A 15968-nucleotide genomic window follows, 5' to 3' on the forward strand; every position below is an offset into this window, starting at 1 on the left:
TTGGGAAGCCAATTCTGCCACCTGTTCCTGGACCCCAGCAGAAAAGTCACCAGCACGTCCCTGAAAACCATGCAGAGGGGCAGACACGCTTCCGGAAGCCTCTCGATAGCGTGGAAACACCCCCTGGGAGAGCCCCGGGAAATCCAGTTTACCGTCCGCTGCGAACACCTGCTGAGACGTGGCGCCGTCTGGAAGCAGTGATATGCATTGCTATCTTTATTCCACACTTTGCCACCAACGCTCCGCACGCCGGGACCCTGCAGCGGGAGCCCTGGGACCTGGCGGTGCAGCCAGCCCCTCAGGTCATCACGGCCCTTACAGGCCTGGGAGCCCCGCCTCCCCCAACCGGGAGCCCACCCCAAGACTGCCAGCCCAGACAGAGGCTCTGGGGGCCAGGCGTCCTTGTGGCAGCCGAGGCCTGGCCGGTGCAGCCGGGTGGGCCCCGAAGTGTGTGGTGGATGGGGGCGGATAGGCCTGGGGGGTCTGGAGAGGCAGGATCTGCAGAGGTCCTGCTGGCGTGAGACACGCTCGGTCCCCTCGTAGTGACAACCTCATGGCCCTGTCGGGGAGCAACCTCGGTTCTGGAGTCCGTGCTGGCCTGGCTTCCCGACCACGTTTCCAGAAGGAATCAGGAACTCGCTTTCTCTCACAGACGAGCCGTAGGCCAGGTCTGGGGCAGTGAGAACAAGATTCCAGCAGGACGGCCGGCTACACGCAGGCTGGACGTCACCCACCGAGCGCCCAGAGGAGAGAGAGCAGGTGCGGGGCTGGGTGGCCACAGCCATGGGGCCGCTGCTCGCTGGAGGAGAGAGAGCCCAGAGGACATGGCCCAGGACCAGGACGGTTGGAACGTGTGAAGGCTGACATCCTGTGTCGAGCCGACCGGCCATGGTGCAAACACCTTTTTGGTCAAACCTCTTTCTGCGCGCAACTGTGAGCGTGTTTCTGCGTGAGGTGAACATTCGAGCCGTGGCCTGAGGAAAGCAGACTGTCCTCCCCAACACTGGCCTCATCCACTCCACGCAGGCCTGGACAGAAGAGAAGTCTGAGTAAGAGAGACCCCTGCGTGTCCTGGGGCTGGGACCTCAGTCTCTCTCCTTTGGATCCGGGCTCAGACCGAAACCGCACAGTCGGCTGTCCCGCCAGCTGCAAATTCTGGGTCTCAGCCTCCGTGATCACACAAGCCGAGTCATTAGCATAAATGTGGATTTGCTCCGGCCGGCAGCCAGCCTGCCCGCACCGCAACAGCAACAGCTCACCACCACCCGAGGCCTGACACAGACTCTGCAGCCAACCCTCCTCATCCAGGTGTCACAGGGAAATGTGTTACAGAGACTTGAGGAACGAGAGTGGCTCAGGATGGCCGGAGGGAACAGACGGTTGTTATGGCGACGAAACCATGGCTGCGAGCGTCACTGAAGGGCTCCCTGACATCATGGGCACAGGCGGCCGCCGCGGGCCCCGCTAATCCCTGTGCGTCCGCGCCAGCCCTGGGTCCGGAAGCACGGGCGGCGGCCCGCATGGCAGAGGGGCCGTCTGGACGCCAGGGTAACGACCCTGCGACCGCTCCACGCGTCCAGCCTGAAGCTGGTGTCTGGCAGACGGAGTCCTGCCGTTTACACCTTCTCATCACCCACAAACTTTCACAGTCCAGGCGACGCTCGGGGCAGACAGGTGAAGGGCAGACCTGGCTCTGCTGCCTCCCTGCCCCCACTCTGGGTTCCGGGTCCTCTTCCCGGCCTGGGACCAGCTCCAGAGGCCGAGGGTGGCGTTCCTTCTAAGGACGTGTCTCTGACTGTTTCTACTCACACGTGATGAGAGCCACTCTGCTGTCCTGCAGTCGAGGGCCAGGCCCACGTGGTCCCCTTTCCTCCTGTTTCTGGTGCAGGGAGTTCTAGCCCCTCAGGTCCTCATGCCTCCTCCTCTCGGCCAGGCTGGGGTGAGGCCGTGAGCTCAAGGCCCCAGGCGCACACGGCCCCACCACGAGGCCCAAGCCAGGCGGAGGGAAAGGCTGGGCTCTCCCCCCTGCAGGGAGCCACCTGAAACCGTAAACACAGCCCGGGGAGTTTCCCACCACCCCACGGCGTTCTCACCATTATTACGGAGCCTTCTCATAAGTAAAGGCTGAACCCTGGAGTTGATAAATCATTATAATGGTGCGACGTTACCTTTATTCCCAGAATCGCTGTGTTCCTTAAACGTTGGCATCCTTACAATTACAGCCATGTTTTACTTGTCATTGCGAAATGTCAGGTTATTACTTCAAAGGCAACTCATTTTACACAAGCGGATGGAGATGACGGGGTGTGGAATACGTAATCAGCTGAGGCAGATTATTGCCACAGTAATGAGCGACTCCGACTGGCAGGGAGTGAACTTCAGCCTCTGACCCCAAGCGCTGTATCTCACCCGCGAGCCGCAAACACCGAATCCCGGGAGACCCCGCTGCGCCGTCGCCCCTCCCTTCCTTTGGTGGGCGCCGGTGGGGCTGAGCCATGCCAACCACACAGACGTGTGCACCCGGCCCACGTGCGGGAGGCTGTGCTCGCCACTAGGACCGTGCCCAGGGTGTCGTTCACACACCTCTCTGCAGGACGGCCATGCTGACCGTTCAAGGGTCCTGGCAGCCCACGCGGCTCCCTTGAGCTCCAGCCCCTGTGAAGTGTGGCATCTGCCCCGAGGACCCCAGTGCCCCCTGCCAGTCCCACTTCCTGTCACCACCTCCTGAGGATGCAAGGGGGAGGGGCTCGGACTTGGGGGAACGTGCGCTGGCGGAGGCAGGGCTGGGGGTGGTTGGCTCACCCGCTCTCCCCCCCCAGGTGGGCATCGTGCTGCACTACTCCACACTCTCCACCATGCTGTGGATCGGAGTGGCTGCCAGGAACATCTACAAGCAGGTGACCAGGAAGGCCCCGCTGTGCCCGGGGGCAGACCAGCCGCCGCACCCCAGGCAGCCCCTGCTCAGGTACTGAGTGCACCTGGCCGCCCCCCGACCAGGCCCAAGAGGCCCTGGACCTCCCTCTGGGGCACCTGGGGCCTGAGGATGAGCCAGTGGCACAGGTGGCCAGGGGCAGGGTGGGGCTCTGGTGCCGGGGTGGCTGCCCTCTGGTACCGCTGAGTTCCCGCGGGGAGAACCCCGGCACCATGCTGGGTGGGCGTGGGGAGGGATGGCTCCGTGGCGGCTCCGTAGCCGGGTCTGGGCTTTGGTTTATTCACGGGTCTCAGAGAGCTAAGAGGGGGCCTGGTCTCAAGGAGACCGCGAGGCTCGGCCACGGGTTTGGAGGCCCCCGCCAGCCAGTTGTCCCCGATGCCTCCTTGGGCCGCGCAGGCTTGAGGTGGACGTGGTCGGAGCAGGCCTGGGGCCGATGGGAGCCCCAGACCCCCTGCCAGCATCTGAGCCAGGGAGACGCTGTGGCACCAGCCCGCCGGGGCCACAGCAGGAGTGCATCTCACTTCACGCCAAGGAGCGATCTCGGCTCCTTTAGGCAAGGACGCACCTGCCCCGGCACTGGGCAGCCATCTGTGGCAATCAGTGTTTTGCTGGGCTCTGCCCTTCAGTTTTCTGCGCCAAGACTGAACCCAAATCGGCCATCGGCAAGAGCCAGGCTCAGATCGGCCTACGTGGGCCTGAGCCTGGGCACCAGCTGCCCAAAGCCATCCGGCTGCCACCGTCTCCAGGACGTCACCTGAGCTCGGAGAGCATAAGCCTTGGCTGCCCACCGAGCTTCCCCAGGGTGCCCGCTGGTGGTGATGTGCAGCTCGGCCAGAGGTCGCCCTGGACACTGGGGCTGGGGGTGGGGGGAGGGGGACCCTTGGCGTTTGGGAGCCTTTTGCCTGGGATTCCTGAGACGATCCCAACCAGGTGGTCCCTGGGAAAGGCAGCTGCTGCCGCTGTGAGGTTGCGGCCCATGCGGGGGGCACCAGGGACACCCGGCCCCTCGGACCGAGCTCTGTCTGGCTTTGCACTTGGAGGGACGTGGACCAGCGCTCAGTAAGCCCACAGCCCGGCAGAGCGGCCATTCTGAGGCAGATTAAAAAGCACCCTGTGTTATTTAAGCGGATAGCGACCCCCCGCAACACCACCCCGTCCCCGCCCCCAGGCTTCCGACACTATTTGATTTTCAGGTGGAGCAGACGCGTTGCCATGTGGCGACCAGGGGCAGTGGCGCTTTCACAGTGACTTGGGCCAGGGAAGCGGGATTTCATCATCTCGTCTCCTGCCAGGGAGGCCCCAGGTCCCCTGGGTTTAAAAATCACTCTCAAAATGCATTTGCAGGTCTGAAATTGATTGAAGCGCTGCCTGGTTGCTTGAAGACTGGGGGGAGCTGTGGAGCTCGCTCTGTTTTTCTCTGACAGCTTCAAAATGCACGTGACCCGGCTGGGCGCCCAGCACCGCGGGGCTCTGTGACCTGGGGCCTGGGGTGGGGACTGCCCCAGCCGCGCTGTCACACCGCAGGTCACTGGGGGAAGCTGGCCGCTCCTGGTGCTGGCCGGACGCCACTGCCACACCCCCGCCCCAGCGTCCATTTCCTTTAGTACGAAGGGCCTTGACACTGGGGCGTCCACGTAGCGCTGTGACCCCAGTAGCTCCCTCGGTTACCGGCCTGCCCGTCGCCACCCCGTCCCGGCACGCACACCCGCCACGGGTGCAGATGTCGGAGGGCGGGGGCGTCTGCTTCCGGCTCCCCCCATCACCAGCACAGTCTGCTCTCTCGGCCCGGCCTGGCCGGGGGCTGGCGGCGAATGTGATGGGCCTGGGCCTTCTCCAGAGAGCCCAGAGGCTGATCGTGGGGACCCCAAAGGCTGGGGGGAGCCGTCAGGGGCCAGAGACTTTCGTCCCAGGCCCCCAGGGCTCACATTCTGCCCTCCACGCTCCAGGCCCTGCAGCCTCTGCCCTCAGCCTCCTCAACCGGAAGCACCCTCATCAGTGGGGATCTTCCAACCGGCCCCGCAACAGGCGTCCTTTTCCTGCATCCTTGACCCCACTCCCAAGACTGGAAAGTCGCCTGGCCTTTACCAACAGCAACAGGAAGTTAGCTCCTGGGACTCCCTGAGAGGGAAGCGCCCCAAAAGGCCACGTGCTGCCAGGGCATGCTGCGTAAGCTGTCAGAACAGAGCGCACCATGTCTTGCTGGCCCCTCGGGGAGGGCTGGGCGGCACGGGCAGTGGCCAGAGACCCTGTGTCCTCCCAGCCCAGCTCTGCAGTTTTCCACTGAGAAATAAAAAGAAAACAGTTGCGAAATCCCACACAAATATTAAAATAGTTTTCTCCATTTCTGCAAAAACGGCCACTGGACTTCGGATAGAGATTGCATTGAATCTGGAGAGCACGTTAAGATGTGTTACCATTTTAACATTAGTAGCAGCATCCAATCTGCGAATGCAGGATGTCTTTCCATTCTTCTTTAATTCCTCCCGGGAATGTTTTACGGTTTTCAGGGCACATATCGTGTGCTCCGTGGTCGAATTTTTCCCTGAGTATTTTTTTATGCTATTGTAAATGGGATTGTTTCCTTAGCTTTATATTCAGGCTGTTCACTGCGTATGTGCAGAAATACAACTGTTTCCTTGTGTTGATCTTGTGTCCTGCAACTTGGCTGAAATTGCTTACTAGCTCCGGCAACTTTCCGTGGACCCTTTGGGGTCTTATCTACCTCATGTCATCTGCGTGGAGGGAGCGTTACTTCTTTGCTCCAATCTGAGTGCTTTTCTTCTCTTGCCTAAGCGCTCTGGCTGGGACTCCCAGGGCTGTGTTAGCCCCCTCTTAGTCTAGCTGATAGCCAGCCAACTTTGTCGATCTTTCTGAAGAGCCAACTTTGATCTCATCCATTTTCTCTAGTTTTTGATTTTTCGAGTTTGAAATAGGCGACGTTTATTGAGCACATACTCTGTCGCGCTCTACGCTAAAGGGCAGGCACGTGTTTTACGATTATTACAGTTTGTTTAGAACAGAAAATGTGTCTGGTGTAAAGGAAGTTTAACAATGCCTCCTAGTTTACACAGCACTTTCACACACATTGGAGGGAACATGACTGTTTCTATTTTACAAAATAAGGAAACTGAGGCATAAAGACATTCGAGGGTTGTCCCAGTTCGTGCATCAGCAGCTCATTAGTGATCGCCTCTATTGTATTTATCTCTGCTCTAGTGTCTATTATTCCCTTCCTTCTGCTGATTTGAATTCAGTTTGCTCTTCTTTGTCCCACTTCCTTACAGTATAAAGTCAGATTCCCGATCTGAGATCTTTCTGTTTTGACTCTAGAACTTATGGCTATGAATTTCCCTCTGGGCAAAAGCTGGTCAGCTTTTGCTGATCCCAGAGGTTGTGGTGTGTTGTGGGGTTTATTCATTCATCTCAAGGTCTTCTCTGATTGTCCTTGTGATTTTCTCTTCTACCCACTGGTTATTTACGAATGTGTTGTTTATTTTGCACAGATCATTCGGTTTTCAGGGGCTGGGGTGAATCTGTCTAGAATTGTGCTGAAAGTCTTAGAGGCAGCTGAGTGAGGGAATTCCAGACTGACTGAAGGGCCACGTGGCTGAGGGGAGAGAACTTGACTCCAATGATGGGAAACATACTATTTCATTCCTTCCGGTGTTTGGAAAGCTCTGAGGTCAGGGTCAGGAGCCGGGGAGGGCCTGGGGTGGAGGCAGGTTACTTTGCAGGTTCTGCTGGGGGGCTGCACGGCCAGGTTAGCTGTCTGCTTTCTCTGTGTGAGGAATGGAATGGGTGTGGAGTGTGGGCTCTAGGGGAGCACCTCGATTCAGGCCCCGGGCCAGGCCCAAGGGCCACCGAGCAGAGTCAAGGCCTTTACGGGTCTCTCATGGCTGTGAGCTGAGAGTGAATTGGGTCCCTGGCCCATCAGTCCTGCCTCAGGGCTTCTTGCTGGGGTATCACCACTTGGAACAAAAGGGTGTACATTTAGACAAGGAGGTGCTACCCCTCAGCTTTGGGGTTGGGAGTCTGGGGATGGGCCAGACTCAGAGCCTCAGCTGGGCCCAGGATGTCAGTACCAGGACCTTCTGGTTTTCTTGGGGTGGGGGTGGGGGGTAGGCCTTGGGGAACCAGCACATGGGCAGCGCAGGAAGCATTGTGAAGGGCTAGGGGGAGAGCGGAGGTGGGAAAGAACAGCAGGAGGTGAGAGAGGACCATACGCCCCACAGGGGAGCTGCCCAGTGAGGGGGCAGGACTGGAGCATGGACCCGGCCAGGAGCCCGGTCCAGCTCCCAAGGGCCCACCCAGCCCAGCCTCCACCACCAGGCCCCCTGATCCAGGACACAGCGCTGCACACCCATGACAGGGTCCCCTCACACCAAGATGCCTGGAGGGACTCAAGGCAGAGCTCCCCACTCCAGCCACCACCGCCCAGTGTCCATGCAGCCCTGGTGCAGCCTTCGGTCCCCAAGGTGCCAATGCTGTTTCTCAGAGGTCCCAACACAACTAATAGTGTGTCCACGAGGGACACAAAACCACACCCACACTCCTGTGTGTCCACATGGACCCGAGCACACACCCAGCGCCCTGGTGTGTCCACATGGACCCGAGCGCACACCCAGCGCCCTGGGGTGTCCACGTGGACCCGAGCACACACCCAGCGCCCTGGTGTGTCCACGTGGACCCAAGCGCACGCCGCGCACCCTGGTGTGTCCACGTGGACCCGAGCCCACGCCCAGCGCCCTGGGGTGTCCACGTGGACCCGAGCGCACACCCAGCGCCCTGGTGTGTCCACGTGGACCCGAGCCTATGCCCAGTGCCCTGGGGTGTCCACGTGGACCCGAGCCCATGCCCAGCGCCCTGGGGTGTCCACGTGGACCCAAGCCCACGCCCAGCGCCCTGGGGTGTCCACGTGGACCCAAGCCCATGCCCAGCGCCCTGGTGTGTCCATGTGGACCCAAGCCCACGCCCAGCGCCCTGGGGTGTCCACGTGGACCCGAGCCCACGCCCAGCACCACCACACGCAGCAGGCAGCTCAGTGAGGCACTGGCACCATCACCCCCCGCCAGTGTCAGGAAGCTGGGCGCTGCTCCACGTTGTTCTTGTCCCCTCCCCACGTCAGGAGGAGCCCCTGTGTTCCCAGGCTCCTCTCCTCTGTCACCCCGGCCCCCCGCAGCCACTGTACTCCCTTCAGACTGCTCTCCATCCCCCAGGCCTCCCACCCTCAGTGCCCTTCTGTCCAACCCCCATCCCTCCAGAGTCCCCTCCTAACGTGGAAGCACGCAGGGCCCCGACGCCACTGATGCCGGTCCCCAGCCTGAGCCCCCGCCTTCCCCCAGCAGCCCCTGCTAGGACGCCTGCTTCCACCATGTGGCGACGGCCCCTCCCCACGCCTGCCACTCCCTTTGCTCCTGCAGGACCGTATCCCTGGATCCCACAGAATGCTGTTGGCAGCCATCCCAGTACATCTAACAGGGGCTTTGCTGCATCCTCCCTCTGGACTGAGGGAAAGGACTGCCTCTGCCCCTTTGTCTCCTCTGAACCAGGCTCACAGCTCTTCCTCATTAAATGTCGAAACCACATGCAGGTAAATGATAGTGACTCAGTAAATATTTTTTAATTTGGCCTTGAATGCATAACCTCAGTGCTAATCTGAGCTGGGCGCTGGAGGAAAGCAGTCTGATCAAAACGCTGTTCTGACGTGAGGACCAGAGGCTCAGCTATCATCACGGCACTCCCGGGGTCCCCCCCTCCACTGCTCGGCATGGAGGTGGTGGCTGCTTGGCTGTGGTTCCACAGAGGAGCCCACACGGGGCCGCAGTGGGAGGAGACCCTTCAAGCTGAGTCTGGGAGAATCTGCACAGGCTAGCACGCTGGGGAGGGGTTTCTAGGAATGTAGGCGCTGGGTGAGGGGTGATAAAGCACAGCTCCGGGAAGAAACGCAGACGAGGCCTCGAAGGGGGCTTGCTGTACTCACAGAGGGGCCACGGAGCCACGCCAGGCACACGAGGCACAGCCGAGGCGCTCGACCCAGAGGTGCGGACCTTGCTGGGGCCCGGGGCGCGCTGGGGCACTGGCACCGGGGAATTCCACTGGGTGGGCTGAAAGCAAAACCAAGCGGCACGAACAGGCAGAAGACCGAGTCCAGGGCTGGGTCTGCCACGCGGGCTCAGCTGGTCGGGGTGTGAGTTGCAGCGTGCGGCTGAGAAGGCGCTGAACCTCCAAGCAAGAAGCCAGTGTAGGATTCTTCGCACGGGAGCGTCCTCCAGGAGCAGAAGGCACGCAGGGCGCTGCCCAGGGAAGCCGGCTGCGGGCACATTCAGATCTGCCCTGGGGACCGGCTGCACAGGCGCCCCTGCAGCCCGAGCGCCACAGCTGGTGACCTCCAGACCTGCCATTGGCACAAGTGTCCGTTGTCAGTGATATGGGGAACCGCCGAGACCCAGGTCCCCAGCCGCCAGCCTCAGGGAGCAGAGCCGGCCTGCTGGTCAGCACTTCCGAGTGTCAGCGGGGAGGAGAGGGAGAAAGCTGGGGAGGGAGAGCCTGGCTGAGAGACACAAACAGAGAAAATGAGGCAGGTGTCCACACTGAGGGCCAGGGGGCCATGGCTCGGCCACTGCTGAGAGGCCACCACCACGAGGAGGGCTTGGCGCCCAAACTTCACGACTGTGTGTCTCTTCAGCTTTCTTCAGGCCCTTCTCTGTCCACGTCTCTACCTTCCCTGCCTGTGTCATCCCCACGGAAGGGGCCGCGTGTAACCTGGTGATCGTGAGTCTCCAAGCCCAGCCACTCGTGGGCCGTTCAGCCAGCACCGGGGGAGCCACTGGAACAGCTGCGCGGGGCACCGTCCGCAGCCTCTGTGGATGGGCTGGGCGGCCAAGGCCCCTCCGCCAGGGTCTCTGGGTGGAGAGACCTCTCCACCTCTCCCGCTCCCTTAGCCTCAGTCCATTTGGGTGGCGAAAACAAAACTCCACAGGCCGGCGGCTTAAACGACAGACACTTGTTTCCCACGGTCTGGAGGCCAGCCGTCCAGCACAAAGGCACCAGCAGCTTCGGTGTCTCGTGAGGACCAGCTTCCTGGTTCCTAGATGTCCGTCTTCTCGCTGCGACCCGACATGGCAGAAGGGGCTGGGAGCTCTCTGGGGTCTCTCATACGGCGCTAATCCCATTTGTGAGGGCTGCACTCGCACGACCAAGGCCCCTCCTAATCCCACCACTTGGGTTTAGGATTTCAATGGGAACGGGGGACATTCAGTCCACAGCCGTCGGCCAGAGCGAGTCGACCTCACAATCAAACGCGCTTCTTGCTGCGGTTTCACCGAAGCTCAGGGGCTCATTCCCAATTCAGCTGCATGTAATTACACGCTAGTTTTGCAATCTGTTCTGCCCTTTCTGATAAAGTGCGCCTAGGTGGTTTCCTCTTACTTAAGGTCAGCTGGTGGTTTTCTCATCTGGAAACTGCAGCTGGCGCTGGTGCTGAGGTGCCTACACCCTGGATGACAGGCGCCTGCAGGTCGTCCATTAGCCCACGTGCAGTCGGCCCCGACCCTGGACGGCCCTGCCTGGTGGAGGGATAGTTCCCTGGGGCTCTCTCTGCCAGGAACCCCTTCTCGCAGCAGTGATTAAAGACGGCCAGGGGCTTGGGACATGCTCGGCAAGCGCTGGGCCAGCCGGAACCACACAACCCCCCGGCACGGCCACGGGGGCAGAGGGCTCCGGGGCCGTCGGTGAACCGAGCAGGACCCTCCAAGCCTGACCCCCGCGGCCCCGTGAGGCCACACCTGGGATCACGTCCTGGCTCACAGACCTGGCCCAGGAACACAGGGCTCCTTCTAGGTGAAAGCAACCACGCGGCCCCACGTGCCGGCGCATCATTGAGAGAATCATGGCAGCTGGGGTGTGGTTTCACGCTGGTCATCGTGAAGTGCCCTGGCTACATGTTAAACGCAGGGCACACGCTGAACAGGAGATGGTCTTGGAGCACCTGCATGGCATAGTCAGGGCTCGGACAGGCGTCCCTCACTGTGTGGCCCTGAGGCCTTCAGCCACCAGCTTTGCTCCAGGCCTCAAATCCTCAAGGGTTATCATCTTCCTCCGTCCACCGCGGTCAGTGCAAGCTGGACGTGAGGGTCTGCATCTCAGAGGCACATCGGTGGCTCTAAAGGCCACATACCTGGGCAATGGATGTGGACGTCTCTCTCCCCTGAGCTGAAATCATCAACCTGGTCTCTCGCGTTTCAGAAGTCCTGAGCAACACAAGGAACACTAACTGCACCAGGAGATGATGGACACCGGGTCTGAAGGGCGGTGCCTGGGCAGGTTCACAGGTCATCCTCACTCCAGCTTCCACCGCCCCGCCGACTGCATCTCCCTGGCTCAAGGACACAGGGAGGCCTGGCAGCAGTGACCCCCATGAGAGTCGTTCACATCCGCTCTTCATGTCAGCGCGTCTCGTCCACAAAGACCCAGGCTCCACGAGGGCGCGGACCAGCCAGGGTCTGTCGGCTGACGGTAGTTCCTCAGGCTGTCCTGGGGGAGGGTGCCTTCAGCACGTCTGGCCCCGGACAGTGGACCGACTGTCCAGCGGGGCGAGGGGGACTCATGGCCCTCACCACACGGTCAGGACCCTCATCACAGCCTGACGCGGCTTCTCCCAGGTCCTTTCTGGGGGTTCCTTCACCCACTGGTCTCTTCTGGTGGCCAAGCCGCAGAGGGAGAAACTGGCCTCTGCTGGCCTCCATCCTCTCTTGTGGCCCTTTGGACTCTCGGGGAGCGTTGCTCCCCCTTGACCTGGAAAGAGGGTCCTCCGCTCAGCTCAGCTGACACAGGAAGGCACTGGGGAGGCCGCGGGGATTTCAAAGTCAGGTTTCCCTGCAGCCCTGGAGGCTTGCGGATTACTAGCCGAAAAGCGGAAAGAGGGGACTCGTAAACAAAAGCCCATTTAAAATACTGAAGCTCAAGTGGATGGGGCCTGCGCTGCTGGAGCCAGAAACCCCAGTGGCCTGAGCTCACTGTGTGCCTGTCACTGACACCGCACCCTCGAGGGCAGCTGGGCCTGCCCGGAGCTGGGGACAGGCACACGCAGGGGCTCCTCACCCAGCCCCAGAGCTGCCCGCCCAGGACCCGAGCGGCTTCGGCAGGGACAGCGCCCTCCATCTGGGCCCTGCGCCGGCTGTCCAGTGTCTCTGTCCCGGGAGCTGGTTTATTCTGACGGGACGCGGGCTCCAGCCAGGCGAGTGTGCAGGGCAGGGCCCAGGCCCAGCTCAGAGGACAGGACGGGGAACAGTCAGGTGCCCGGGCAGGCGGGTGGCGGGGTCAGAGCTGCCGGACCCCACACTCTCCAGGCTCTGTGGCACCCCAGGCTCAGGGAGAGGGCTGGTCCTTTCTCTTTCTTTTCTTTTTTGTTAACTTTTTTTTTTTTTTTTTTGAGAAATAGAACATTTACACCCCAAATAAGTCTAAAGTATCAGCACAGGTTTATGGAATTTCCGTGTGCCCTTCAGGGGAAGAAACAGGAGCCTCCCCTGCAGAGACCTCAGCCGTGCCCACACCCAGCCCCCCTCTGTCCTCATTCATGACTTTTATTGCCTTTTTTAATAGTCTTACCACCCCTAAACACCAGTTTTGTCTGCACTGACTTTGAGCCGTATCCACATGGAATCGCTCATTTCATATTTTTATCTGGTTTTTCACCGCACAGCGTGTTTTTCAGACCCGTCTCTGTAACTGTGTCACCATGTGGCCGTGTGACGTAGACAAATGACCAGCTCTCCTGTAGTCACGCTGCTCCTGATGGTGCCGGAGGGGGGGGGTGTGACCCCACCAAACCCCTCAGCCCTTGCCCCTTTCCCTGGGGGGGACCTCTTGGGGGTCCCATCTGCCGTCCCCTGCTGAGCACCCAGCCTCCTCCCATCCTCCCTCTGGGCCGTGCGCCTGTCCACCCGTCTGTCCTTTGCCATAGGACAGCGCACACCCCCTGTATCACCTGGGGCTGCTGGCGTTACAAACGGCTGTCCCGACTCCTACCAGCTGGAAAGCACCTTCTGAAGCAGGAGTCTGGGGCACGAATGCTGCGTCCGGTTAACAAACCCGTCCTTCTCTACAGATGCCTCGTACACTCAGCTCTGTGATTCCACTGCCACTTACACTCCTGACTTCCGCCCGGGACGGGAATTTCTGGGTGGTGTAGCTGGGGGACCAGGTTCGTTTCCTGCTCCTGTTGGAAAACATCACCACAAATTCAGGGGCTTAAAACTACACGGATTTATCATCACACAGTCCTGGGGTCAGACGTCTAAACCAGCCCCCCCGGGCTAAATCCACGTGTGGACAGGGCTGGCCCTTCCGGAAGCTCCAGGGTCGAACCCGTTTTACGTGCTTTTGCCGGCTTCTAGTGGTGGCTGCACCCTCGGCTCTAGGCCCCTCCAGCGCTGGGGTCACGACCTCACGGAGAGGCTGCGGCTGTACTGGAGTTGGCTGGTTGGGGTGGGGAGTGGAGGCTGCAGGAAGGTCCATGCGGGGGCGGGGGAGCCGGGGCAGGTGGGGGCGGAGCATCCCCACCGCGGAGCATCCCCACCGCGGAGCATCCCCACCGCGGAGCGCCCAGCGGCCGCAGCGAGAACAGCCGCCCTGGCCAAGGGGCCGGAGGCGGCCTCCAGCGCCCTCTGCTGACCGAGCCTGCATGGCGCCCCGCGACCTGTGCTCGGCATGGTCCCCCGGCATGTGTAGACGTGGAGCCTGAACAGCCCAGGCAAAGGCTGGACGAAGCTCCCTGCAGAGGAAGAGGCGCCCGGGGGCTGGAGGGAGCCTGGCCGGAGGCAGCAGAGAGGCCGTGACCGCTCACCCCACAGGACTCCAGGGCCAGGCAACAGGCTGGCTCCCGCTGCAGCCTCGCCGTGGGCGGGAGGGTGGTGTCAGCTGCGTGGACCCCGACTGTCCACCGCGGGCGGGGCAGAGCCAACCTACTGGCTCCAGGGCCCCGGCTGCCTCTCGGCCTCCAGGGAAGAGAGAGGCGGCGGCAGCACTGAATCGCCCCGGGCTGAGACCCGCAGCGGGGTCTCTGGGCAAGCTGTCCCCCCGCTGGCTGTGGCTTAGCCATGTCGCCGGTTTCTCCATCCACCCAGACACCAGAGAAGAGACCACCCTGGGCCCCCCGCTGCAGGGCTTCTCGGGGGCTCCCTGAGCCATGGGGCCGCGGGGGGCGGTGTAGGCTTGAGCAGGGGTCCCTTCCATGCGTGTCACATCCCGTGGGGCCGCCTGCCGATGCGCCTCACCGTGTGCTCAAGGTGTCTCCTGATCCAACCCCGGGTTTCTCTCCGAGCAGCCCCGCCAGCAGTGGGAGCAGAGCGGCTGCAACACGGGGGCGTGGAGGCCCGCAGGCCAGACCCCTTTGCTGCGTGGCTGGAGCAGGACCCTCGGGCTGGGTCCCCAAGCACTCGCTCCCCTGGGAAGATTTCCCCAGCTCACTGAGGCAGTCGCGCCCTCGTCCCTGCAGTTTTATCTGGCCCAGCCGCTGCCCCGCCTCGCGCTGAGGTGGAATCCCGGAGGCTGGCTCACTGCGCCTGCAGGGTGTGCAGGCGCAGCTCCTTTCCCTCGGCCCCTCCACGGAGGCGGCAGCGCCCCCAGGCTCTGGCCCTCAGGCTGCCCCTCACTCAGGCCTCGGGCCACACTGGCCTGTGACAGCATCCTGCGAATCTGGCCAGTTTCTGGGCACGTCGCTTCCCTTTTCCTTCTGCTCTGGGCTGGCCGCGCGGGCCATGTGCTCACTCCCGGAGCCCCAGGGAAGGCACTCAGAGCTCATGCCCTGAGGTGCTTGGACGAGTGCAGGGGCCTGCCCCACCGTGCCCGCTCTCACCTACAAATAGTGGACATCCTACGAGAACAGAGACTCAGCACCACCCTTCAGAGCAACGTGCTGTGCTGGCAGCAGCTTGAGGGGAATGGGGTGGGTGAGGCCCACGCCTTCATGGAGAACATGCAGGTGACCCGGGTGTGCAGGGAACAAAGCAGACGGCGTGGCAGGCACAGAGGAGGTGAGCCTGGAGCCGCAGGACGGATGGAGCAGCGGGAGGGCCCGGAGTCCCGGCAGAGACAGAAAGGGGAGGCCCAGGCAGGAGTGAGCCTGGAGGGACTGCAGGCAGCGATGGGGGTCTGGCCCACGGAGGGGCTTGGAGGGGCCCAGTCACCTGTCACTGGCCGTCATCAGGCTGCAAGTGCTGCTGCGCAGGCCCCGCCTCCCAGAAAGAGCTCTGGCGGATTCTCTTCAAGTGGGGAGCCCCCAGCCTCACCCCAGGAAGGGAGGCCCTGGTGGAGGGGCCGTGCTCAGCTGTTCTCTCCATGGTGAGACCCCTAGCCAGCCTGGATGGGACAGAGCCAAGTGTCCCCGTCCACTGTCAGGCTTCCCTCCAGGACCACACGGTCCTGATGCTGGGGCTTCGTAGTCTATCCTGCAGTCCGTGTTATTTTCAGGATGGCCTTCGATAGTCCAGACCCTTTACATTTCCATAAAAATTTTAGAATAAATTATCCACTTAAAAGAAAGAATCTGCTGGGATTCCGGTTTGATGTCATTGTAAACAGCATTTTTATGTTCCAATGGTTTCCTGCTCCTGTACAGAGTATAACTGATTTTTTGTGTGATAAGCTCGTAACCGTCTAAATGCTCTCGTTAGTCCCAGCAGTTGTCTTGGAGACGCCACAGCATCTTTCAGGTAACAAGTCAGGTCACCTGCAAACAGAACTGTACTTCCTTCATTCTCACTGGTGCCTTTACTTCTTTGCTGCCTCATCAGGGTGCCGGGGTGCCCAGGACAGGGTTCGCAGGGGCTGGGGGGAGGGGCACCTTGTCCGTTCCCGATCTTGGGAACCTCCACCATCTCACCGTCAAGGATGACCCCGGCTACCAGTTTTCATAGACGCCTCCCAGCAGGTCGAGGAGATTCATCGATTCCTAGTTTGCTGAGATTTTTTTACGATGAATGCATCTTAAATTTTCTAAAATGTTTTTGCTACACCTATTAAGCGATCACATGGC

The 15968-nt window shown here is 61.2% G+C and overlaps 1 protein-coding gene across 1 annotated transcript in view; it reads left to right on the forward strand.

The window, feature by feature from the left end:
* Positions 1 to 15968, forward strand: part of ADGRA1 (adhesion G protein-coupled receptor A1) — a 36186-nt gene that overhangs the window by 12422 nt on the left and 7796 nt on the right. The window contains exon 5 of the mRNA XM_004265695.3: positions 2820 to 2965. Within this exon, the coding sequence (XP_004265743.1) occupies positions 2820 to 2965 (146 nt within the window). The remainder of the gene's footprint in view (positions 1 to 2819; positions 2966 to 15968) is intronic.

Source organism: Orcinus orca, chromosome 14 (genome assembly GCF_937001465.1).
Source record: "Orcinus orca chromosome 14, mOrcOrc1.1, whole genome shotgun sequence".
Lineage (NCBI taxonomy): Eukaryota > Metazoa > Chordata > Mammalia > Artiodactyla > Delphinidae > Orcinus > Orcinus orca.